General features: G+C 53.2%; 1 protein-coding gene across 1 annotated transcript; it reads left to right on the top strand.

Annotated features, from left to right (window-relative positions):
• On the top strand, positions 1,225-26,992 carry ZSWIM4 (zinc finger SWIM-type containing 4). Its single transcript, XM_005661247.3, has 14 exons — positions 1,225-3,011; positions 5,605-5,806; positions 8,188-8,544; positions 10,176-10,324; positions 10,411-10,561; positions 11,832-11,999; positions 12,639-12,989; positions 14,806-14,943; positions 15,278-15,532; positions 16,429-16,564; positions 19,949-20,103; positions 22,403-22,566; positions 24,271-24,352; positions 25,001-26,992. The coding sequence occupies exons 1-14, from the start codon at positions 2,859-2,861 to the stop codon at positions 25,858-25,860; spliced, it is 3,321 nt and encodes a 1,106-aa protein (XP_005661304.2). The 5' UTR covers positions 1,225-2,858; the 3' UTR covers positions 25,861-26,992.

Below are 26,992 nucleotides of genomic sequence, written 5' to 3'. Positions count from 1 at the left end.
GATGATCCATTCTCTGTTTCTCCTAAACACCCTCTGTTCCACCAGCCTGGAGTGCCTTCTCTGCTTCACCATTTCAGGACACCCACTGAAGCATCCTCAGGGATAAGGACCAGGCACATACTAGATGCTCAAGGAGCCCACCTGGAAAAGCCAGACCCTGGGTCCTGTTTGCCAGAGAAACACCTGCAAGACTTGTTTTGCTGAAATTCTCCCTCCACCCATCCCTCCTTCCCCATAAGTTTATCTTTGCTTCAAATCCTTGCAAGAAAGGCACACTCTAGGGAGTTCCTGTTGTGGCTCAGCTGGTTAAGAACCTGACTAGTATCCATGAGGATGAGGGTTCCATCTCTGGCCTCACTCAGTGGGTTAAGGATCCTGCGTTGCTGCAAGCTGGTGTGTAGTTTGCAAATGCAGCTCAGATCCTGGCTCGTGTTGCTGTGGCTGTAGTGTAGGTCCTCAGCTGCCGCTGCTCCAATTCAACCCCTAACAGGAACTTCCACATGCCGCAGATGTGGCCCTAAAAAACAAAGAAAGAAAAGTAAAGAAAGGACAAGTTCTAATAGGTCTCAAGTTTCCCAGTCTGGGTGAGCTTAGGCAAAGACTCCACCTCTCTAAGCCTCAGTTTCCTCATCTGAGAAATGGAGACAACCATCCCCATTTTTCTTTCTTTCTCTTTGTCTTTTCTAGGGCTGCACCCGCGACATATGGAGGTTCTCTATGGCCTCCAAGAGCTCCGTCTAATCAGAGCTGTTGCCACCGGCCGACGCCACAGTCACAGCAACACCAGATCCCAGCTGCATCTTCGACCTACACACAGCTCACAGCAACACCGGATCCTTAACCCACTGAGCAAGGCCAGGGATCGAACCAGAAACCTCATGTCTCCTAGTTGGATTTGTTTCCGCTGTGCCACAATGGGAACTCCCAAAATAAAAATTCTTTTTTTTTTTTTTTTTTTTTTTTTTTTGCCTTTTTGCTATTTCTTTGGGCCGCTCTCACGGCATAAGGAGGTTCCCAGGCTAGGGGTCAAATCGGAGCTGTAGCCACTGGCCTACGCCAGAGCCACAGCAACACGGGATCCGAGGCCCCTCTGCAACCTATACCACAGCTCGCGGCAACGCCGGATCGTTAACCCACTGAGCAAGGGCAGGGACCGAACCTGCAACCTCATGGTTCCTAGTCGGATTCGTTAACCACTGCGCCACGACGGGAACTCCAAAAAATAAAAATTCTTAATGAGATATTTTGCCTTCTTTTGTGCCTACTATGTCTCCAAAATCCAATGTGTTTTACATTTATAGCAGAGCCCAATTCAGGTCAGCCCCATTTCAAGGACTCAAAGACCACTTGTAGCCAGTGGTGACCATACTGGACAGTGCAGGTGGGAGGGAGTTGGGAACTGGCCAGAAAGTGCAGCTGTGAAACTGGAAATTCCTGGAAGGAAAAAGCCAGATTTTCCATATGGGGTGGGGCAGGGGGTGGCAATCAGGCCACTTGAGTTTTTCCTGCTCTGTAGACATTTCAGTGGAATGGGAGCAAAGCTGGAGTTGGTTCAGTCAATAATTTATATATAGATTGACTGCTCTATGGCCGGAGCTGATCAGGTGATAGCGGTAAAGCAGTGCACCAGTTAGACAAACTACGGCATCTTGAAGCTCACCATGGAGAGGGGAGAGACAGAAAATAAACAACTTCTAAAATAAAGAAAAATAACGGTAATGGAGAGAAGAGTGGCAAGGAAACTTTGGGTTCTCTAAGGACCTGGAGAGGGAGAACTGTAGGGGGAGTGCGCTGGGGATAAGGTATGATGACCACCACCCATGTCATGGTCAGAGATATGACCCAGACAAGGTGAATCAGAAAAAAGCAATTAGAAGTGGTCAGCTTTGACATTTATTACGTTAAACCTAATGAAAATGCCATTTAGTGTATCAAAAATGATTGAAAAATCAGTAATTTCATATGACTCAACGTAATATTTAGGGCAAAGAATGGATTGGGGATTCTTAACTTGGGGCTCAAGGACGGGCTTGAATTGGGCTCTATTTCTAGAGAAGGGATCTATGGCCTCCAAGAGCTCCGCCAAAGGGCATGTGATCCCTCAAGTCTCGCAAAGCCTCAAAACTTGACCTGGCGCCCAGAGAGCCTGAGTTTTTAACCTCACACAGTCCAGGGGGAGGAGGGGCTGAGCCGCTGTCCCGGGGATCCCGCCGCTCTGTCTCGCTCCCGGGCCGAGCCGTGTTGATTGTCCCCTCGCGGGGCCCGGAAGCGACCCTCAGTAAACAAAGCCGTGTGTGGGCTCAGCCCCAGCTGCCCGGGGAGCGCTGTCCAGCCCCGGGGGGGCGGGGAAAGAATGTTGTGAATGAACCCAGGACCCGCCCCGAAACTCCGCTTCAGGCCGGCCCTGCAGGGGGTCCTCCCACTGTGATTGGTCTTCGGTGCCCGGTGATTGACAGCGCCGCTCGCTGAGCGCTCTGAATGGGTTGTTCCGAAAAGACAGGCAGCTCATGAAACGAATGATGAGCGAGGAGTTGGAGACGGGTATGGAGGTGCAGCCAATGGTGGATGAGAGCCTCGGAGGCCGAAGGGAGTGCCAATGGGGACTGGCGACGGAGGCGGGACGATGGCGGAGCATAAAGCGGCGGCCGAGGCAGCTTCATTGTTGTGAAGAGTCTTAAAGGGGCCGCAGCACCCCGCCGGCCCGGTGCGGGGGCGGGGGTGGGTGCGGCGGGAGTCCGGGGTCAGCAGAGCGCGGACGAAGGACAAGAAGAGAGGCAGGGGTCGCGGGAGCGGGCGAAGAGGAGCAAGCATCAGACCGACCCCCTCGAACAGGCCCCGCCCCGGCCCGGCCCGGCCGGATGGACCCCCCAGCGGCCAAGCGGAGCCGGGGCTGCCCCGCAGGACCGGAGGAGCGCAACGCCGGGGTCGCGACCGTGCGCGGCCGGGGCCGACCCGAGGCGCTGCTGGACCTCAGCGCCAAGCGAGTAGCCGAGAGTTGGGCCTTCGAGCAGGTGACTGAGGAGGGGGGTGGGGAGGGACCCAGAAACCCACCCCCAGCCTCTTCTACGACGTGCCTTCTCTCCCTCTCCAGACCCCAGACTCCGGACCTGCCCCCATCGCAGACACCCCCAGAGATCGCCAAGATCCTTAACCCTGATCCCAAGACACCCCCTCATCCTCCCATTTCATTCCTTCAAACTCTATGACCCACTCCCATCCCTTCCCCCACAGCCCTGCCCTTCAGCCCACAAGACCCAGTGGTGCCCTCAGTGCGCTGATCCCATCCGGGGACAGTTTCTCTCCTCCTCTCACAAGCTTAGTGGTCGTCTCATAAGCCTGAGTATCTCTCTTTTCCCAGCTCAATTCAATTAGGGCACCGCATTCAATCCTCGTTCTTCTCTCCAACTGCTACACCTCCACCACCAACCCCATTTGTGAACAGACCAGATCTCAATCCCTAGAGACTCCAGATCTCTGTCCTACACCCCCAGTAGAGAACTCCCTCATTTATATGGATCTCATCCTCAAGATACTCCTATCTGTCCCCATCCCTGCCTTCAACCTCCATGACCCCCCTGTCCCATGGAGACCCCCTTCTCTTGCAGAACCTACCCTCAGGCCCTGATAAATATACCCCCTCAGTAATTCTGAGATCACTTCCCACTTGGGGCTGCCCAGCCCCCTCCTAGCTGCCTGCAGAGATTACTCCATTGTCAGAGTCCCCCCTCCCCATTACCCCATGCTCACCTTCCCCTCCCTCCCTCCACAGCCATCTCAGTCTTTCCAGGGCTGGGCAGCAGGTGCTAGTACCTGGACAGGTGCACCTGGAACCCTGCCCCTATAGCTTCTGGGGGCCCTTACCAGGATGCCCCAGGGCTGAGGCAGTTAAAGACACCTTTCCAAGCCTCAGTGTGGGCCCCAAGGATCTGGAGTTGTGGCCAGGATGTGACCAAGCCTTCCTCGGTACCCAGAAGCTCTGTCCTCTCTTTGGCTTTCGTGGGGGCCTTCTTTGCTCCCTGGCCCCTCCAGAGTTAGGAAGTCTGCCGGGACTGATGGTTCTGGGCCAAGTGTGGATGGGGCAGGCTCTGATTCACAGCCTGGAAAATCCCTCCTTAGTCATCTGCCAACTGTCCCCGAGGCCTGGGCTGGTCATTGGTCCTCCCACTTCCCCCTGAAACCCAGGACTGGGGGATTCTGAAAGGTCCCTGCCCCTCATTGTGTGTGAGACCCCACCCCCCACCCCGAATAATCCTGAAACCTTCTCCAGGGCTCCCATGGGCCTGCCCAGGGCAGGTCTGGCCCTAGGAAAACTCTTGCCCCACAGAAGCTCATGGAATCCTTTGCCACCCTTTGGGAGTTCTGCTTCTTATTTGAGGAAACTGGGGCACAGAGAGGTTGAGAAACTTGCCCAAGGACACTCAGCCAGTGAGTAGCAAACCCGGATTGGAACACAGGCTCAACCTGCTCAATTCATTGCTCAGAGTCCCCCGGGGGAGCAGGATACCCCTCCCTTCCTGGGGCCCCTTAGAAGCTGGAACTGAGAGCTGGTCTTGGGAACTGCAGCTCCCTAGCTGTGGGACCCTGAACAGGTAAATTCACCCCACCTCTGAGCCTCAGATTCCCCAGGCTGCAAAAGTATCACTGGGTTGTTGCTACGAGGATTAAGGGAAATCGCATACGTAAAGCATTTAGCACGCACATTTAGCACGCACGTGTAGGCTAAGGATTCCTAGGCCTGGAGTTTCCATCGCGGGTCAGTGGTTAATACACCTGGGAGCCATGAGGTTTTGGGTTCAATCCCTGGCCTTGCTCAGTGGGTTGAAGATCCGGCATTGCTGTGGGCTGTGGTGTCGGTCGCAGATACAGCTCCGATCTGGCGTTGCTGTGGCTGTAGCCGCAGGAGCGGCCCTGGAAGAGGCAAAAAGACAAAAAAAAAAAAGAAAGAAAGAAAGAATTCCTAGGCCTGATCCCTAGTCTTCTTATCACTTTTGTCTTCCTTCCTCCTGTACCCCACCCCCACCCCAAAGCCTGAGAATTGAGACTACCTTACATTAGGCTCCTAGGACCTGGGGCCTGACATCCCTGAGGGAAGTAGCAGAAAGTTCTAGAACACTAACTATGGGCCAGGTGTTATTGTAAGCACTGTACATATATTAATGTATGTTTAATGCTCACAATACCAGGAAGCAGGTGCTCTTAACATCTTTTTGTTTGTTTGTCTTTGTTCTGTTTTTTGTTTTGGTGTTTTTAGGACCATAGTCGCGGTTTTGTGGAAGTTCCCAGGTTAGGAGTCGAATCGGAGGTGCAGCTGTGGCCTGTGCTACAGCCACAGCAGTAAGGATCCAAGCCAACCTACACCACAGCCCATGGCAACACTGAATCCTTAACCCACTGATCAGGACCAGGGATCAAACCTGCGTCCTCATGAATACTAGTCAGGTTGTTACTGCTGAGCCACAACAGGAACTCGCAACATCTCCTTCTTACGCTTGAGAAAACCTGAAGCTTGGAGAGGCACAGTGACTTGCCCAAGGTCACACTACTATAGGTGGCAAAAGCAGACTCAGGGGCTGGGGGTTTCTAACATACCCGCCCTTCCCACAGGTCGAGGAGCGGTTCTCCCGGGTGCCGGAGCCAGTCCAGAAGCGCATCGTGTTCTGGTCATTTCCACGCAGTGAACGGGAGATATGTATGTACTCATCACTAGGCTACCAGCCCCCAGAAGGCGAGCACGATGCACGGGTGCCTTTCACCCGTGGGCTACACCTACTGCAGAGCGGGGCGGTAGATCGGGTGCTGCAAGTGGGTGAGTACCTGCCCGCATAGCCCTGCCAGGGAGGCCAGGAGGGGCCAGAGCAGGCGTGGAGGAGGGGGGAGTTGGAGGCAGGGGCCAGAGGGAGGGGAGGGTCCAAAGGCAGACTTGGATGCCTAGGGAGGGTTGTGAGCTGGAGTTCCTCTTGTGGCTCAGCAGGTTAAGAACCCGACTAGTGGAGTTCTTGTGGCACAGCAGAAATGAATCCGACTAGGAACCATGAGTTTGTGGGTTCGATGCCTGGCCTCACCCAGCAGGTTAAGGATCTGGCATTGCCATGAGCTGTGGTGTAGGTCGCAGACGCAGCTCCGATCTGGCGTTGCTGTGCCTGTGGTGTAGGCTGGCAGCTGTAACTCCAATTGGACCCCTAGCTTGGGAACCTCCACATGCCGTGGGTGTGGCCCTGAAAAGCAAAAAAAAAAAAAAAAAAAAAAAAGAACCCGACTAGCATCCATGAGGATGAGGATGCAGTTCCATCTCTGGCCTCACTCAGTGGGTTAAAGATCCCATGTTGCCTCAAGCTGCAGTGTAGGTTGCAGTTATGGTTCAGATACGGCGTGGCTGTGGCTGTGGCTATGGTGTGGGCCAATAGCTGCAGCTCTCCTTCCACCCTTAGCCCCTGCAGCCCCTAAAAAGTGGGAGAAAAGAAGATACTGTGAGCTGGAGATCAGGGATCTGCCTCAACGTCAGACAGCTGAGTTAGGGGGTGAGAGTAGAGGTGGGGGGGCAGGGAGGAGGCAGTAGTTTGGAGGAAGTAAACTGGAAGTGAGAGGAAATTCCAGACTTCAGATGGAGGGAGCCAGGGACGTTCTGGGGCCAAGGTTCAGAGCCAGAGGTTAGAAAGAATGATCCTAGACCTCAGGCAGCAGGGTCCTAGGTGAGAGTTGGCAGCAAAGTTTTAGAGCCAGTGGTGAGAGAGAATTTTGGACCTCAGGCGGAGATACTCAGTTGGAAGTTGGGTTCAGAGGTTTCAGGAAGAGCTTGCACCTAAGGCAGTAAGGCTCCGGTGGGATGTAGGGTGAAAGTTGAGGCTTATCTGTGAGGAGTGGTCCTAGACCCAGGCAGCAGGTCCACGTGAAAGGAAGGGCAGAGTTTTAGAGCTAGACATGAAAGATGGTTCTAGACCTCAGGCAGCAGGGCTGAGAAGGAAACCAGGAGAGATTGAGCCAGAAGGCAGGTGAGCCCTGGAATGCCACAGCGCACATGGGGGCAGGTCACGTCCCCCAGCTGGAGGCAGGGGCTCAGCCAAGATGACCCTCTCTGAACCCTGTCAGCCTGGGGGCCCCCTTGCCTGGACATGACCCAGCCAGCCACAGGCTCAGCCACCTCCAGCTGGTATGAGGAAGCCGCCGTCTCCCTGCATGACGCAGACAGGGCCGGCTGGGGCCTGAGCTGCCCAACCAGTCAGATGAGCCTGGCATCTGAGCTCCCCAGGGGCCAGGGAGGGGCAGGGGGTGATGGGGCGACCTGGTCCCTGGCCTGCCACATCAACCCTTCGCCCCCAAGTGTTACAGCCCTTTGGTATCTTCTCAGGAAGTGACAGGGAGCCTGGAGCCTGGGCTGTACCCATGATTACCCAAGGGCTAAAAAAAAAATCTTCAACAGCATTGCCATAATGTTATTCAGAATTAGAACAAGAACATGCATTTATTTACAACCTACTGTATGCCAGCCATGCTGTAATCACTTGCCAAATATTAACTCATTTAATCCTCATTACAAATGCATGGAGGGCGCGTTCCCATTGTGGCGCAGTGGAAATGAATCCTCATAGGTTGCGGTTTCAATCCCTGGCCTCCCTCAGTGGGTTAAGGATCCGGCGTTGCCATAAACTGTGGTGTAAGTTGCAGACGTGGCTTGGATCCTGTGTTGCTGTGGCTGCAGTGTAGGCCGGCAGCTACAGCTCTGATTAGACCCCTAGCCTGGGAACTTCCATATGCTGCAGATGTGGCCCTAAAAAGACAAAAAGACCCCCCCCCCAAAAAAAATGCATGGAGGGATAAGCAATAAGATCCTGCTGTAAGGCACAGGGAACTATATCTAGTTACTTGTGGTGGAACGTGATGGAGGGTAATGTGAGAAAAAGAACATATACATATGTATGACTGAGCCACTTTGCTGTACAGTAGAAATTGACAGAACACTGTAAATCAACTATAATGGGAAAAATAAAAATCATTTAAAAACACCCAAATGCGCAGAGGACATTGCTGTTTATTCCCATTTCACAGATGTGGAAACGGAAGCAGAGCAAGGTTAAGTGACTCGTGGTAGGTTATTCAGCTGATATTTGCACCTGGTCTTGCTGTGCATTGTGGACAAGCACCACCCATCTCTGGGGTGACACAGCAGTGACAGTTTGGTTTGGGTCTTAGGGTTCCACCTGAGCGGAAACATCCGGGAGCTGGGGGGCCCTGGAGAACCTGAGCGCCTGTACCACGTCTCCATCAGCTTTGACCGCTGTAAGATCACATCTGTGAGCTGCGGCTGCGACAACCGCGACCTCTTCTACTGTGCCCATGTGGTGGCCCTGTCGCTGTACCGCATTCGGCATGCCCGCCAGGTAGAGCTGCGACTGCCCATCTCCGAGACGCTCTCCCAGATGAACCGGGACCAGCTACAGAAATTTGTACAGTACCTTATCAGCGCCCACCACACTGAGGTGCTGCCCACTGCCCAGCGCTTGGCAGACGAGATCCTTCTCCTGGGCTCCGAGATCAACCTGGTGCATGGTAAGAATGCCCCAGGGTCTCAGGGGGGTGGCCAGGCTCCAGCTCACAGCCATGTCTATTGCTGTGGGACTTGCATTTGTCACAGCGTCCACAGGTGCCCTTGATTCATGAGCAGGGGTGAAGGGAGAACCACTGCCTGAGGTCAAGGTCACAAACCTAGTTAGTGGCAGATCCTGGATTTGATCTGGCCTTGGGCAAATGCATGGTCAGAAATCATTTTCAGTGGAAAATCCAGCCCCAGAGTAGGGGTGTTCCAAGATCTCAGGAACAGGCCTGAGTGTGGGTGGGTGGAGGGCATGAGGAGTGTGTGTGGATGTAAGTGGGCATTAGAGGTGGGAGATAGGCCAGGAGGTATTATGAGTTCTGGGGTGGTTTGGAGCTACAAGTGGCTGTGTTGCTTAACTATAACGGTGGGAAAATAGAGTTGGATGGAGGGTGGGTAGATGGATTAGTGGGTGGAGGCATGGATAGATTGAGGGTGGTGACGGCTGGAGGCAGAAGGTGTTCATGATGGGGTTTGGGGGTGAACTGATGGTGTGGAAAAATGATTGGAATGAGTGGATGAGTGATTTACTAGGATGGTAGGTGAATGTGGAGATGGTGGCAATTGGTGGTGGGGTGGATAAAATGGGTTTTGATTGGGGAGTTTGAGGTAGTGGCAGAGGAGGTTGGTGGAAGATTGGAAGGACCAAGGTGTGCACTGTGTGAGTGAGTTGATGTGTGCATGAATGTTCTTCTGTGTGAACTCACATGTTGGATGGATGGAGTGGGTGCATGTTTATGTAGGACAGATGGATAGAATGGCTGGATGAACTAATGGGCTGGTGGGTGTTTTGGGAGATACATATGAGTGGATAGTTGATGAGGAAAGAATAGATGGAAATTTGCAGTTAGTTGGATGGATGGATAGCATGGTTGTGTGCATCAGTGGGTGAATAGGTCAGTGGATATTTTGAGTGGTTGGTACAGATGAGTTGGAAAGACAAATCAGGGTGTGTAGATGGCTGGATGAGTGAACTGGTGGGATGGGTATATAGATGGGTGAGTAGGTGGCAGTTATGGGTAGGGTGGATGATAGACTAATGGGGTAGGTAGATAATGCTAAGAGTTATGGATGTGTGGGTGGAAAGATGCATGGCATGAGGAAGGTATGGATAAATGGTTGAGTGGTTTGAATTGATTGATAGGTAATGTTTCAGGTAAGATGGATGGATGGTTTTTCTTTCCCTTTTTTTTTTTTTTTTTGGTCATTTTAGGGCCGCACCCGTGGCATATGGAGGTTCCCAGGTGAGGGGTCTAATCGGAGCTATAGCTGCCGGCCTACGCCACAGCCACAGCCACAGCCACACCAGATCCGAGCCGCGTCTGCAACCTACACCACAGCTCAGGACAATGCTAAATCCTTAACCCACTGGGAGAGGCCAGGGATCGGACCTGCAACCTCATGGTTGCAGATTCGTTTCCCGCTGCGCCACGACGGGAACTCCTTTGACCTTTTTTTTTTTTTTTGTCGATGGATGGTTTTTCAAGCGGGATGGATGGAACTTTGGGATAGGTCGAGTGATTTGCAGGACAATGACAAGTGTTCCCTCTCCCCAGTCCCAGCCTCAACTGTCCCTTCCTCCCCACAGGTGCCCCAGACCCCACAGCGGGTGCGGGCATCGAGGACGCCAACTGCTGGCACCTGGACGAGGAGCAGATCCAGGAGCAGGTGAAGCAGCTACTGTCCAACGACGGCTACTATGGCGCCAGCCAGCAACTGCGTTCCATGTTCTGCAAGGTGCTGCGTGCACGCGTGGTGGGCGGGGCTAGACAGCCCTGGCGCCGGAGCCCCGCCCCTCCTCACCACTCCTGTCCCTGGTGCAGGTGCGGGAGATGCTGCGGATGCGGGATTCCAACGGGGCACGCATGCTGATCCTCATGACTGAGCAGTTCCTGCAGGACCCGCGCCTGGCCCTGTGGCGACAACAGGGTGCTGGCATGACAGACAAGTGCCGCCAGCTGTGGGACGAGCTGGGTAAGGTCTAGACCCTTGAGCACGCCAGGCACCTGGGCTTGCCCACCCTGATATTAGGGTCTGGCCCCTGAATGCTTCCTCCACTCATTAGCATGTACTGAGCACTGGGACTACAGCAAGAAACAAGAGAGATTGGAGTTCCCATCGTGGTGCAGTGGTTAACGAATCAGACTAGGAACCATGAGGTTGCGGGTTCGATCCCTGCCCTTGCTCAGTGGGTTAACGATCTGGCGTTGCCGTGAGCTGTGGTGTAGGTTGCAGACGTGGCTCGTATCCCGCGTTGCTGTGGCTCTGGCATAGGCTGGCAGCTACAGCTCCGATTAGACCCCTAGCCTGGGAAACTCCATATGCTGCGGGAGCGGCCCAAGAAATGGCAAAAAGACAAAAAAAAAAAAAAAAGAAACAAGAGAGATTAAACAAGATTAAATACCTGCCCTCAGAGAGCTGACACCTACTAGGGGAGACAGAGGAGAAAATCCTACAAACCTGTTAGGCCAGGGATCAACAAATGTTTTCCATACGGCCAAATAGTTAATAGGTTTGGCTTTTCAGTCATCTGTTTTTTGTCGCAACTACCCAATTTTCTGTCGTAGCAGAAAAGCAGCCAAAGCCACACATAACCAAATGGGCATGGCAGAATTCTGATAAAACTGTATTTACGGACTCTAATTATTTGAATGTCATCATTTTCTTTTTTTTTTTTTTTGTCTTTTTGCCGTTTCTTAGGCTGCTCCTGCAGCATATGCAGGCTTGATCCCTGGCCTCGATCAGTGGGTTAAAGGATCCAGCGTTGCCTCAAGCTGTGGTGTAGTTCGCAGATGCGGCTCAGATCTGGCATTGCTGTGGCTGTGGTGTAGACCAGCAGCTGCAGCTCCAATGTGACCCCTAGCCTGGGAACTTCCATATGCTGTGGACATGCCCCTAAAAAGACAAAAACAAAAACAAAAAACAAATGATCGGTTCAGTTTTCTCCGCAGGCAGTAGTTTGTTGACCATTGTGATAGGTGATGATAAGTGCTATAGAAAAAAAATAATGCAAGAGGGGTCTGGCAGCCTGGGTTTGAGTCCTGAGTTCTAACTTTCCAGCTCTGTGACCTTGATTTAGCCTCTCTGTGCGTTAAAGTGAAGAGACGATGAGTTGCAACCTCAGAGGCCCAAAGCGAAGGTTCAGCAGAGAGCACACAACAGACACTCCATAAGCGTGTGCTGCTCCTGTTGGCATGAATGTTGAGGCTCCCCCATGCCCATGTTCGCCATTCTCCCACTCCAGGGGCCTTGTGGGTGTGCGTCGTCCTGAGTCCCCACTGCAAACCAGAGGAGCGGACGAGCTGGCTCCAGCTGCTTGGCAAGTGGGACAAGCTGGATGTGTGCCCGCTGGAAGAAGGCAACTACTCTTTCGATGGGCCCAGCCTGCAGCCCACATCGGCCCTCAGCCCAGGTAGGAGAGGGGTCTCCGCCACTCCCCAGCAAACATCCACCTCTGCCTGTGGCCTAGCCACCCCATCATGGCACTCTGGGGGGGAATGTGGGAGTGGTGGCACCAGCTCTTACCTGTCCTCCTCCTACAGTGTGTGAGTGCCCAGGGCAGGGGTAGCAGGTAGCCTGAGGGACATGATGTGAAATAGCTAAGATGCCTGTAGTTCTGGGCTGGTCTCCTGACCCAACCTCCTCCTGACCATGGAGGTGGGAGTCAGGGCGGAGCAGAGAGAAAAGGAAGCAGGTATTGAGAAGAGAGACACAAGTGAGGAGAGGCAGAGATGGAAGGAGAGAGGGAGAGAGAACTCGAGAGAGAAAAAGGAATGGCCTGCGGAAGTCGGGGGGAGATGGAAGGACAGACAGACACAGTTATTCGACCTCAGTTGTCCATTCGTATGAGGGGCTATGATAGCTCCCCAACACACACACACACACACACAAACACACACACACACACACACACACCTTTGAAAGGCTGTTGGAAGGATTTGAGGAGATGACGCACAGTGAACCCAGAATCTAGCCCCAAGCTGGCATGCAGTTGGGGGACCTGACCTCGACCTGCTGCTCACAAGGCTGCATTTGGGCACCTCCCAAACAGGCCCAGAGGAGGAAGAGGAGGTGGTGGCTACAGGTTCCCGCCACACTGTGTTTGGCCGCGCCCTGCAGGCTGGGTCCCTGCACTGGAGTGACGCCCACCTGCAGAGGATCCTGGCCGGTGACTCCTACAGCCCCAGCCTCACAGGCAACATGGGCAGCGACAAGCCAGCCTTCGACCCCCAGGGCCGCCCACTCTGGCTGGGTGAGCCCTTCCCCACCGCCTGTGCTCGTGTGGACACCCTGAGGGCCCACGGATACCCCCGCCAGGCCCTGCGGTTGGCAGGCGCCATAGTGAACACACTCCGGTTACAGCGGCGACATCAGCTTGAGAGCTACAAGCAGCAGAAAAAAGGTGGGCACCCAATATTACCGTAGACCAGCAGCTGCAGACACAAAGGTCAACTGCTGGGGGCTATGACAACCTGGAGGGTCTGTGGGTAAAAATAGACCACTTGAGTTGTCTTGAGCAGAAAGGAATTTAATACAGGGAATTGAAGGTTCACAAAACCACTGGAAGGGCTGCAGGACTGAAAGTCAGGGAAACCACTGCTTGGTTCACAGATTTGAACTTCAGAAGCACAGGAAGTTCAGCAGCTTATAACTCTCACAGGGGACAGTTCTCCAGGGGACAACCCAGAACCTGCTGGCAAACCTCAGGTCTGTGCCCCGCAGACAGCCACACACCTGTTCACAGCTGCTGCAGGAAAGGGATGGTCTCATTCTCTCCCACCTTCCACACTTTCACACAAAGGAGTCTGGGAAATGTAGTTTATGTGCATCGGGCCACCGCCTTTCAGCAACACGACCCAGTATGGCCAGATTGTCAGAATTTTCAAGAGAGGCCAGAAATCTGGATTATTTGATGTGGAATTTACTGATTTTTTTTTTTTCAATATGGGCAACACATTCAAAATTGTATTAGCAAAAACAAAAATCCACACTTTATGAGCCCCAAAAAAGAACATGTTTGTGGACTAGAAATGGGGGATAGGAGGGCCATCAGTTGCACTCTCTGGGTGATGGGGTTGGGTTGGTGGGACATTTACCAGGAATTGAACATTGGGGATAATGGGGAAGAAATGAGGCTTCAGGGATCCGAGCAGAGCTTTGACCCAGCCTGGAGGCAGAGAGAAAGCCCCCAAACAAGTGAGAGCTAAGCTGAGATCTTAAGGATGGATAGGAGTCTCCCAGAAGAGGAGGAGGGAGCAACAATGTTCCAGGTCAAGAGTTCCTGTCCTGGCTCAGTGGGTTGACAATTGACTAGGAACCATGAGGATGCGAGCTCGATCCCTGGCCTCACTCAGTGGGTTAAGGATCCAATGTTGCCGAAAGCTGTGGTGTAGGTCACAGATGCAGCTCAGATCTGGCATTGCTGTGGCTGTGGTGTAGGCTGGCAGCTGCAGCTCCGATTGCTTCAGGTAACCTCCGTATGCTTCAGGTGCAGCCCTAAAAAGAAAAGGGGGAAAAAAAACCAAACAACCAATGTTCCAGGCAGAAGGAACAGCATTAGCAGGAGCCCAGCAGCAAGGGAGACCTTAACTTGGGGGAGAAGATTGGAGAATAGGGTTCCAGAGGGAGTGGGTGACCACCATGTGGAAACTAAGGTATCATATGGTGCTGGGGAGTCCTGAAAGCTGGCTGGACCTGAGAAAAGGAAGATTAAGCATTGCAAGGAGGGAAATGGTACTGGTTGGATGCTTTAGAAAGTGCCCAGGAGTTCCTATTTTGGCTCAGTGGGTTAGGAGCCTGACATAGTGTTCATGAGGATGTGGGTTCAATCATTGGCCTCACTCAGAGGGTTAAGAATCTGGTGTTGCTGCAAGTTCCTGCGCAGATCTCAGACGCAGCTCAGATCTGGCATTGTGGCTGTGGTGTAGCCTGGCGACTGTAGATCCGACTTGACCCCTGGCTTGGAAACTTCCATATGCCGCAGATGCGGCCCTAAAAAAAAAAAATAAAAGAAAAAGAAAGTGCCCAGCGTCATCCCTTTGTCCTGCCAAGCCTGGGTCTGGGTGCAGGACAGGAGGCCAGGACAGTGGGACAGTGGAGGTGAGGGCTGCTGCAGAGCTCATGAAGCAAAGAAGAGGGTGCTGGGTGGGCAGGTGGTAGGCAGGCACTGAGAGGTTGGGCTTGGGGGGGCATTGACACCCCCTCCTTCCTACCTGCAGAGCTACTGCAGAAAGGCTCCACCTGCATCACCAACATGGAAGGATGGGTAGGCCACCCCCTGGACCCTATTGGCTGCCTCTGCAGGGCACTTCTGGAGGCCTCTCGCCTAGAGGAGGAGACCCTCGCCCTTTACCCAGGTACCCGCACTGGGGACCCCTGGAGGAGGTAGGAGAATCACCACCCTTTGGCCGTGCCCTCCCCCCCTCCAGTATTGCTAGAAAGGAAGGCCACACACCCTACACTTGGTCACATCCTCTGGTCAGTGCCAGGACCCTCTGGCTTAGCTTCTCCTGAAAGTTAGTCCACTGTGGGCCTATCTGCTGCTAGAAGATAGGTGTGCGTGCAGAAATTGTTGGGCTCTCCCCAAACCTCAACCCCCACCACCCCAAGTGCCTGCGATTGAAGTCAAGGACCACTGAGGTCTCAGAAAGGGGGTATCCCTCCAGCAGTCCTGATGCTCTTCTCCCACAGACTCAGGCCCTGAGAAGCGAAAGGTGGCCTACCAGCACGTCCCGGTGCCCGGGAGCCCTGGGGAGTCCTACTTGGCGATGGCGCTAGAGGTGGCACTGCTGGGCTTGGGACAGCAGCGGGCCCTGCCCGAGGGGCTGTACGCCCAGGACAAAGTGGTGCGCAACGAAGAGCAGCTGCTCGCCCTCCTGGAGGAGGTAGAACTAGATGAGCGGCTGGTGCAGGTGCTGCGCAAGCAAGCAGGACAGCTGCTGGAAGGTGAGAGAGGCCCCATTCCTAGGCCTGGCTGTGCCTGAAATGTAGGGTCCTGCCTCAGTACTGTAGTAGCCTGGTTGCTGCTGGATCGGGAGACCCCACCCATAGCCACACCTCTTTGACCTTACTCTCTGTGCATACCCTGGCAATTCTTTAAAAAGGAGCACAGGGAGTTCCCATGGTGACTCAATGGTTAAGGAACCCGACTAGTATCCATGGGGACGAGGGTTGAATCCCTGGCGTTGCTCAGTGGGTTAAGGATCCAGCATTGTGGTGAGCTGTGGTGTAGGTCGCAGACGCGGCCCCACGTTGCTGTAGCTGTGGCAGGCCAGCAACTACAGCTCCAATTCATCCCTTAGCCTGGGAACCTCCATGTGCCCGCGGGTGCGGACCTCAAAAAAAAAGAAAAAAAAAAAAAAAGACAAAAATAAATAAATAAAAATAAGCACTGGCTATTGGCCCCGCCCTCATCAGTGCTGGCAGCCAATAACTGCTGCTACTGATGATGCCCCACCCTCTGCACACCTTGGAGCCAATGAGCCTAGTTGCTAATGACCAGCTGGACTTTGATTAGCTCTGCCCTTGGTCCTGCCTTGTGAGGCTCCGCCCCCCATGGGACAGGAAAGCTGGCTTGGCCCCGCCCCCAGAGCACGTATAGGCCTCACCTCCACCCTCTGACCCCACCCTGCACACCGAGTCCAAGTGTGCCCAGAGTTTCTTTTTTGGATTTTCCAGTACCTGTCTCAGTCTCAGGCCTGCGCCCCCACCCCCAGGACCGCTCTAGCCCAGTCACTCTATCCTGGGTCTGCCCCTTCCCTACTCAGAACATGGGGAGTGGAGAGACCTGGGGAGGGGTGGATGCAAGCTGAACTCAGGCTGAACTCCGGCTACCCCTACAGGGGGCCCCTTCAGCGGCTTTGGAGAAGTGCTTTTCCGGGAGAGCGTGCCCATGCACACCTGTGCCCGCTACTTGTTCACTGCACTGCTGCCCCACGATCCTGACCTGGCCTACCGACTCTCGCTGCGAGCCATGAGGTGAGGAGAGGTGGCGGGCAGGACTGGGGGATGGGAGGCTGCTGGGATCCCCATCATTCTGTCGGAACTAACAGCCAGGTTCATTCAGTTTCCCTCATGCTGGCATTCCTGTGCTCTTGATTATTACATATAAATGTGCCGTAGGAGGTCCCTTTGTGGCGCAGCAGAAACGAATCCTACTAGGAACCATGAGGTTTCGGGTTCTATCCCTGGCCTCGCTCAGTGGGTTAAGGATTCAGCATGGCCATGAGCTGTGGTGTAGGTTGCAGACGTAGCTCGGATCCCGCATTGCTGTGGCTGTGGTGTAGGCCGGCAGCTTACAGCTCTGATTCGACCCCTAGCCTGGGACCTCCATATGCCACAGGTGCGGCCCTAAAAAGGAAAAAGAAAAAAGTGTGCCATACTATTTTGAATGTGAGAAATATCCACATGATGCAGAATTCAGAGTCCTTTTCTAGGCAGGTTTGTCCCACCCTACCCAAATCTCTCTGGAGGCAAGCAGTGTTACTACTTTCTTATCTGTACTGCAAGAGTCCAGATTTCTGCAGACTTGGAATCTGAAAATTAAAAGTTGCTTCTCCTGGAGTTCCCGTCGTGGCGCAGTGGTTAACGAATCCGACTAGGAACCATGAGGTTGCGGGTTCGGTCCCTGCCCTTGCTCAGTGGGTTAACGATCTGGCGTTGCCGTGAGCTGTGGTGTAGGTTGCAGACGCGGCTCGGATCCCGCGTTGCTGTGGCTCTGGCGTAGGCCGGTGGCGACAGCTCCGATTCAACCCCTAGCCTGGGAATCTCCATATGCCGCGGGAGCGGCCCAAGAAATAGCAACAACAACAAAAGACAAAAAAAAAAAAAAAAAAAAATTAAAAAGTTGCTTCTCCTTTTACACCTATGACACATTCTGTACCTATTTTTTGCCCCTCTTCTCACTAAACATTTACATCTTCAAGGCTTTGTCCTATCACATAGTATGTGAACCAGTATAGGGATGCACCACAGAAAAAAACAATCTGGAGCTGATAGACCTGTTTCCAAAAAGATGTTGCAGTGAATAACTGGGTAATTATATGCACCAGCAGAAGAGAGGCAAAATTTTATTTTGTTTGTTTATTTATTTATTTTTAGCTGTACCCACAGCATGCGGAAGTTCCTAGGCCAGTTCCCACAATATTTGAAAAGAATAACCTGTTAAGAGCTATGATTTAGAAAACACCCTTTTATGTGTTAGATTTTTGTCTAAGCCCGGACCAGCAAATTACAGCCCTTGGACCAAATTTGGCCTGCTGCCTGTTTTTATACAGTCCATGAGATAAGAATGGTTTTTATATTTTTAGATGGTTGGGAAAAAAATCAAAACAATATTCTGTGACACAGGAAAAAAAATATGTGAAACTCAAATTTCAGTGTCCAGAAATAAAGTTTTATTGGCACACAGCACCACTGATTCATTTACTTATTGTCTGTGGCCACTTTTCCACAACAGCGATGGTTGTGACAGAAATCAAAAGGCCCACAAAACTGAAAATATTGGCTGTCCAGCTCCATGCAGAAGAAAAGTGCCAACTCCTGACCTAAGCCCGAGACTCACATTACCGCATATAATCTTCTAAACAACCCAGTGAAATAAGTATATTTATCCCCATTTTACATATGAACAGGCTTACAGTGTGTCCCCAGTCACGTAGCAAAGGTTTTTGTTGCTGTTGTTGGTTTTTTTGGCTGTGCTTGGGGAAGTTCCCAGGTGAGGGATTGAACCTGAACCACTGCAGTAAATAGAACCATAGCAGTGACAACATTGGATCCTTAGCCCATTGAACCACCATGGAGCTTTGCAAAATTATTTACATGTTTGGAACCAGAATAGCCTATTCCATGCTGTTGATTATATCTAATAGCTTTGGTGAATTTTCTTTTTTTGTTTGTTTGTTTGTTTCTGTTTCTGTGTGTGTGTGTCTTTTTAGGGCTGCATTGTAGTATATGGAGGGTCCCAGGCTGGGGGTCCAATTGGAGCTGCCAGCCTACACCACAGCCACAGCAGTGCAGGATCTGAGCCGCATCTGAGACCTACACCACAGCTCACAGCAACACCAGATCCTTAACCCACTGAGCAAGGCCAGGGATCAAACCTGTGTCCTCATGAATACTGGTCAGATTAGTTTCCACTGAGCCAGAACGGGAACTCCTCCTGAAGAACTTTCTAAGCACAAAATGCATGACAACAGTGAGCTGCTTAACAAAATATCTTGGGGAGGGAACACTGAGTCATTCAACAAACATTTATTGTTCACTTGCTGTGTGCCAGGCATTATTCTGATGCTGGATTTACAGCAGTGAACCAAATAGTAAAAAATTCCTGTCTGGTGAACCTGACATTGTAGTAAAGGAGAAAATACTAAATAAATTTATAGGAAAGTTCCCGCTATGGCCCAGTGGGTTAAAGGTCTGGCATTGTCAATTCCCAGCCCGGCACAGTGGGTTAAGGATCCAACTTTGCTGAAGCTGTGGCATAGGTCATAGCTGCTGCTCGGATTTCAGGAATTTCCATACGCTGAGCGTACAGCCATAAAATGAAAATAAGTAAATAGATTTATAGGTAGACTGTTGTATGTCAGATGGTGACATGCAAGGAAGGAGTGAAAGGAGTGAGAAATTACACTCACCCATGTGTTGGGAGTGTCAGGGAAGAGTTCACTGAAAAATATTTGAGCAAAGACCTGCAAGAGGTAATGGGGATATACGAGGAAGTCTAGGGGAGTGTTCCAGGCAGAGGGAACAGCTTGTGCAAAGGTCCTGAGGTAGGGCTGTGCCTGGTGTTGTATGAGGAGTGTCAAGGGAAGGAGCATCCAGAGCAGGGTGAGCAAGGGGGTGGGGGTGGGGCACACATCAGGACACAGATAATCCCCTCACCTCTTTTTTTTTTTTTTTTTTTTTGTCTTTTTGCCTTTTCTAGGGCCACTTCCCTCGGCATATGGAGGTTCCCAGGCTAGGGGTCTAATGGGAGCTCTAGCCGCTGGCCTACACCAGAGCCACAGCAACACGGAATCCAGCCACGTCTGCAACCTACACCACAGCTCATGGCAACGCCAGATCTTTAATCCACTGAGCAAGGCCAGGGATCCAACCCGAAACCTCATGGTTCCTAGTCGGATTCATTAACCACTGAGCCATGACGGGAACTCCAACCCCTCACCTCTTTATCATCCCTTGGTGCATGAACCCCACATGACCTTGCAGTGAGCATCTTGAACACACATCCTCCATCTCCCTGGGTCCCCAGGACTTTGCTGGCCCGAAGGGGTGGGGTCTGGCTGTGACAGAAACCTCTCCTAGAGAAGATGGAGGCTCCAGCCTTGTCTCACCATCAGCTTGCTTCTCTTTGCACCCTAGGCTGCCTGTACTGGAGACAGCGTTTCCAGCTGGAGAAACTCACGGCAACCCACTGGACTCCATCATGAGCAACCGCTTCCCCCGCTGGTTCATCCTTGGCCACCTGGAGACCCGCCAGTGTGAGCTGGCCTCCACCATGCTGACAGCTGCCAAGGGTGAGGATGGCACCTGTCCCCCTGTCCCCCTCCTCTCCATTTCTCTCCTCCCTCCTTTCCCTCATTCCTTCTCCCCTACTTTTTATCCTTTTACTTCTTCCCACAGCTTTCCTTGGGCATTTTTTATATGTACCAGGCACTGTCCCAAGTGCTGAGTGAACAAAACTGTCCCAGCAGTGATCGGTCCTAAACCCCATGCTCTATGGCGGTAGATCTAGTGAGGGCAGACAGACAATAAACGAGATAAAGAAGATAGTTATTGGAGGTCCCACTGTGGATCAGTGGGTTAAGAACCTGACTAGTATCCATGAGGATGTGGGTTCCATCCCTGGCCTCGCTCAGTGGGTTAAGGATCCAGTGTTGTTGTAAGCTACAGCATAGGTCACAGTCGCCACTTGGATCCCCAGTTGCTGTGGCTGTGGTGTAGGCTGGCAGTTGCAACTCCAATTCAACCCCTAGCCTGAGAGTTTCCATGTGCTGCAAGTGCAGCCCTAAAAAGACCAAAAAAAAAAAAGAGAGAGAGAGAGAGTTATGGAGGAAGAGGTAGTAAATGCTATGGAGGGGATTAAAGCAGATTGACATTTAAGCCTAGACATAAAGGTGAAGGTGGAACCATGCCAATTTTTGGTGTCTTAGCTCAGCTGCCATAATAAAATACCATAGACTGGAGTTCCCGTCGTGGCGCAGTGGTGAACGAATCCAACTAGGAACCATGAGGTTGCGGGTTCGGTCCCTGGCCTTGCTCAGTGGGTTAACGATCAGGCGTTGCCGTGAGCTGTGGTGTAGGTTGCAGACGCGGCTCGGATCCCGCGTTGCTGTGGCTCTGGTGTAGGCTGGTGGCTACAGCTCCGATTCGACCCCTAGCCTGGGACCCTCCGTATGCCGCGGGAGCGGCCCTAGAAAAAGCAAAAAAGACAAAAAAAAAAAAAAAATACCATAGACTCAGAGGTTTAAACAACCAAAATTTATTTTCTCACAGTTCTAGAGGCTGGAAGTCCAAGATCAGGATGCTGGCATGATCAGTTCCGGTGAGGGCTCTCTTCCAGGCTTCTACAGGGCTGCCTTCTCACTGTGTCCTCACATGGCAGAAGGAGAGCTCTGGTGTGCGACCTATACCACAACTTACAGCAACGCCAGATCCTTCACCCACTGAGGGAGGCCAGGGATAGAACCCTGTATCCTTATGGGTACTAGTCAGTTTCATTACCACTGAGACACAACAGGAACTCCTCCTCCTCTTCTTTTAAGGATGTGAATCCCATCTTAGGGGTAGCCTCATGACCTCATCTAAACCAGATTACCTCCCAAAGGCCCCACCTCCAAATACCATTATGCTGTGGGGTTAGAGCTTCAATATATGAATTTTGGGAGGACACAGTTCAGTCTGTAGCATCTGGGAAGAGCAGTCCAGGCAGAGGGAAGAGCCAGGGCAAGGAACCTGAGGTTGGATTATGTCTGTTATGTTTGAGGAACAGAAAGGAGGCTGATGTGGCTGGAGTAGAGTAACAGAATTATAGGATCTAGGCTAATGATAATAATAATAAAAGGTCAGGTGTTCCCATCATGGTTCAGTGGTTAACGAATCCGACTAGGAACCATGAGGTTGTGGGTTTGATCCCTGGCCTCACTCAGTGGGTTAAGGATCCAGCATTGCCGTGAGCTGTGGTATACATCGCAGGTGCGGCTCAGATCCGGCGTTGCTGTGGCTCTGGCGTAGGCCAGTGGCTACAGCTCTGATTAGACTCCTAGCCTGGGAACCTCCGTATGCCCCGTATGCCCCAGGTGTGGCCCTAAAGGACAAAAAGACTACTACTACTACTACTAATAATAATAATAGAAGGTCACATTTGCATAGCACTTGCCATGTTAAGACCCGTACAAGTATGGGCTCATGGCAGCCCTGTGAGGCAGGTGCCATTGCATTAGTATTACCCATTGTATATATAGATGGGGCAGCCCATGCACAGAGAGGTGAGGTGACTTGCTCAGCGTCACACAGATGGTGAGTGGCAGAGATTTGAACCCTAGCATCTGGATCCAAAATCAGTACCTTTGACAGTTAGGGGTCCAGTGCGTCCTTGAATGGCTTCCTCTTCCTGGAAGGGAAGGGGCAGAGAAGAGAAAAGGGGGAGTTCCAAGAGTGGTTTAGGTGTTTTTAGAACCATTGCCGGGTGCACACCATCCACACTCAAACATTTGCGCCTGTGTGGAGGAACTTGTGTAAGCAGGTCAGGCAGCAAGCAGCGGTGGCTGGTGCCCAGTATGCCAATAGTGCCCTCTGTCCCTCTCCCTACCCCAGGAGACCCCAAGTGGCTGCACGCAGTATTGGGCTCCATCCAGCAGAACATCCACTCTCCAGCCCTGCTCTTCAAGCTGGCACAGGACGCCTGCAAGACAGCCACCCCAGCCAGTGCGCCCCCTGACACCACATTGCTGGGCATTGCTCTGGAGCTGGGCCTGCAGGTGAGCGCCACCTGGAGGATGTGGGGGCAGGGACTACTGGCCTAGTTGGGTCCTGGGCGGGGTCTCTTGGGGGAGGGCCTGAAGTGTGAGGTCTGCCTCTGGGGGGCGGGGCCTGAGTGTAAGCCTCGCCTCTGGGGGCGGGAACCTGGATGTGAAAGGCTCCTCTAGGGTGGGGCTACAGAGGAGGGAGTCTGTGATGGAGAGCCTTGGAAGTGAGGGAAGGCAGTCACCAGTGAGGGTGGGGCCCATGAATGAGTGACTCAAGGTGAGAATCTACTTCTGGGGGTCACAGAGCCTGCAAGTGAATGGGTCGGCCACAAGAGGGAGCAGAAGAACCTAAGGGTGGCCTTGGGGGTGGAGCCTGGGGCTGCTGTACTTGAGGATAAGGACCGTGGTGGGCGGAGCTGAAGCTGAGAGGGCAGAGCATTTCCCCTCTAAGGAGTTTCCTTGGGGAAAGGGCCTCCTTTTAGGGACTGCGGCCTAGAAGGGTCACCACTGAGGAGGGAGCCTGGGGAGTGTCCTGTGAGTGAAGGGGGTGGAGCCTGTGTTTGAAAGTCATGGAGGCGGGGCCTGCGGGTGAGTGTCCAGCCATCCTCAGGCCAGACAAGGGATGATGCTGTAAGGGCAAGGCAGAGGCATGGGTGCCACCTGTGGACTTGAAGGTGCAGGGCCTGGGGTGATAGACAGGTATGGGGATCGTGGGGGCAGCACCTCAGAAAGTGGCCAAAGTAAAATAACAGAATAAGGAACAGATTCATTTGACACCTTCCTAGGTTGAATTGGCAAGCAGAGGGCTGGCAGGAGGTGGACTTGGCCTCTGAACAACCCCTCCAAAGGGGGGTGGAGCCATTGTGGGGGAATGGTGGGGCTTGAGCTAAGGGTGGTGCTTTAGAGAAGTGACCCAGTATTTAGAAGCTTCCAGAAAAGAGCTGGGTATGGGGCCTCAGGGGAAAGGCTACCAAGGAAGGTGCTTATTAGGGGTAGGACCTGAAGGAGGTGGGGCCTGTAGGGCAGGTGCTTTGTTTGGGGCTACAGTGGGAAATCTGTTGATGGGAAGCCTGGAACTTTCCAGAGAGAAGGGACATTGGTTTGTCCTCCCAAGTAGGAGCCATGGGGCCTCGGAATAACACAAACAATAACAATAACAATAAATGCTCAGCATTGAGTTCCCTTTGTGGCTCAGCAGTTAACGAACTCAAAGACTAGGATCCATGAGGATGCAGCTTCGATCCCTGGCCTGGCTCAGTGGGTTAAGGAGCCGGAGCTGCCTTGAGCTGTGGTGTAGGTCACAGATGCGGCTCAGATCTTGTGTGGCTGTGGCTGTGGCTGGCAGCTGTAGCTCTGATTTGACCCCTAGCCTGGGAACTTCTATATCCTGTGGGTGCAGCCCTAAAAAGCAAAAAAAAAAAAAAAAGCTCAGCATCAGTTGAGCACTTTGAAGCAGTAGACCCTATGCAAAGAGCTTTACCTCCATGCTTTTACTTACTTCTCACAACTCTATGAGGTAGCTCCTATTTTTATCTCCATTTTACAGATGAGGAAACTGAGCTCCAGAGATGTGAAACCTTTGTCCAGGTTGTATGGCTCATCAATTCCACCCTTAACTTCCGAGTCTCCCAGGGCTCCTCAGGATCCCCAGCCCCTTTCCAGGGCCAGCCTGGTTGGATGACCCCTTTCCTCTCCTCTCTCCATCCCATTCTGCAGGTGATGCGGATGACCCTGAACACCATGACCTGGCGTCGGAGGGAGATGGTGCGCTGGCTGGTCAGCTGTGCCACCGAAATCGGTGAGTCTCCAAGGGCACCCTCCACCCATCTCCCTGTGGAACTGGGCAGGCCCAAGGAAGAAGCTGAGCCATTTCCCTGACTCCAGCCTGTGCTCAGGGCTAGGCCAGGAAGGAATGTCAGGCGGGGAGACCAAGCTGGACAGAGATTGGAAGCTGGTTAGGCTAAAGTGGCTCAGAGTGGCTCCAAAGCTTAGCCTTTTGCCCACCCTTCAGTTCCCACCCAGCCCAGCTGCCCTCTGAACCTTTGGAAAGATAAGGTGAAGGCTCTGGAGTTCCTATTATGGCTCAGCAGTAACCCAACTAGTATCCATGAGGATGTGGGTTCGATCCCTGGCCCCACTCAGTGGTTTAAGGATCTGGCGTTGCTGTGAGCTGTGGTGTAGGTCACAGATGCAGCTTGGATCTGGCATTGCTGTAAGCTGGCAGCCACTGATCCAATTTGACCCCTAGCCTGGGAACTTCCATATGATGAGGGTGCAGCCCTAAAAAAAAAAACAGAAAAAAAAAAAAAAAAAAAAAAAAGAAGTTTCTGTCAAGCCTAGAGTGGAGGCAGAAGGAGTGTGGCTTTAGCCCTGACAGGTGGAGATGGTATGTCAGGGTATGTCTCTGCCCCCTTCCTGACCAGTGTCACCCTGTCATCTCCCCTAGGCCCACAAGCCCTGATGAACATCATGCAAAACTGGTACTCTTTATTCACACCTGTGGAGGCGGCCACCATCGTGGCCGTGACGGGCACCACTCATGCCACGCTGCTGAGGCTGCAGCTGGATGCATCCCGGCGAGAGGAGCTCTGGGCCTGCGCCCGCACCCTGGCCTTGCAGTGCGCCATGAAAGACCCGCAGAACTGCGCCTTGCCCGCCCTCACCCTGTGCGAGAAGAACCACGCAGCCTTTGAGGCAGCCTACCAGATTGTGCTGGATGCCGCAGCCGGCGGCCTGGGCCACGCTCACCTCTTCACTGTGGCCCGCTACATGGAGCACCGTGGGCTGCCGCTGCGGGCCTACAAGCTGGCGACACTGGCCCTGGCACAGCTCAGCATCGCCTTCAACCAGGACAGCCACCCTGCCGTCAATGATGTGCTCTGGGCCTGCTCACTCAGCCACTCGCTGGGCCGGCACGAGCTCTCTGCCATCGTCCCTCTCATCATCCGGAGCATCCACTGCGCCCCCATGCTCTCCGACATCCTGCGCCGCTGGACCCTCTCAGCGCCCAGCTTGGGTCCCCTTGGGGCCCGCCGGGCTGCCAAGCCACTGGGCGCCGACCGGGCACCGCTCTGCCAGCTGCTGGATGCAGCAGTGGCCGCCTACATCACCACCAGCCACTCCCGCCTGACGCACATCAGCCCGCGGCATTATGGCGACTTTATTGAGTTCCTAGGCAAGGCCCGTGAGACCTTCTTGCTGGCACCCGATGGACACCTCCAGTTCGCCCAGTTCTTGGAGAACCTCAAACAGACCTACAAGGGAAAGAAGAAGCTCATGCTCCTGGTGAGGGAGCGTTTCGGCTGAGGGACAGCAGGCAGGTGCGGGGGGGGCTCCCCCTTCACCCCTGCCTCTGTGGCACCTGCTGTCCATCAGGGGCCTTGACACTGGAGGCCTTTGTGGCATTTCAGTATTAAGTCAGGGAAGGAGCCCACCTGGAGCTGGGTGGTCTTGCCTGCCATCCCCCCACACCTGGAAGGAGGTGGGAGGCAGGGGGTGGCATCCTGCCATATGCGTGCCTGGGAGCGTGCGAGTGAGTGTGCGAGACGTGAGGATCGGAAGCCATACCACCACCCAGAGGCCTGGAACGGGGTGTGTGCTTGTGCAGCTGGTATGACCCCCCCCAACCTTGGGCACCCCAGAAGCAATAGGCAAAAGCTCTCCCTTCGCAAACCCACTTGGGCTGGGGTGGAGGGGCTGGGAGGCAGGACTTTCCAGAAACTGGCTCTCAAAGTCAGTGTAGCAGACCCTACCTGCACCCAACTCCGGGTGGCCGAAAGGCTTGTGTTAGGGCATCTAAACTCCCCTGTACCCTTCCTTCACAGCTTCAGGGGCCCCACCCATAGCCCTGCGCCATCTCCCCCCAGGCGGCCCAGCTGGGACCAATGGCTCACCCCCACTGAAGGATTTGAAGAGGCTTCAGGCCTCGTCCACATACCTCACCCCCAACCCGTCAGGACTCCCATTCCCTTGGGTGCCGGGGTCCCAAGGCAGGCTGGGGGATCGTTACTGCCCCTTCCTCCCACACCTGCTAGTCACTGGACATACAACTCAGGAACTGAGCCAGGCTCACACTGTCCTCCAAACCCAGTGTGTCGGGGGAGACAAGCACAGGCAAGCCAAGGACCCCTGCCCCCGATCTAGAAAGAGGCCAACATCTTAGCATTTTCTGGCTCTCTGTCTCTCCCTTTCTCCTCCTCTGCCTCCCTGCTCTGCCCTTCATCTTATTCTCCCTTCTCTTATTTCTCTCCAGCTAGCCTTTTTGTTTGCATCCCAAGTCGCAGCTGGTTGTCTCTTTGGCCTCCCTTCCCCCACCTTGGTTCAGGGAGGAAAGGGTCCCACCCCAATGACCCTCCTCTGTCTTTTCTCCTCTTATAATTAAGGACAAAGATCATCATATTTTGTAACTGTTTTTCTATTTATTGAACCATATATTGTA

Source organism: Sus scrofa, chromosome 2 (genome assembly GCF_000003025.6).
Source record: "Sus scrofa isolate TJ Tabasco breed Duroc chromosome 2, Sscrofa11.1, whole genome shotgun sequence".
Lineage (NCBI taxonomy): Eukaryota > Metazoa > Chordata > Mammalia > Artiodactyla > Suidae > Sus > Sus scrofa.
Note: the sequence above shows the minus strand (reverse complement) of the source record. Positions and strands in the feature narration are given on the sequence as shown.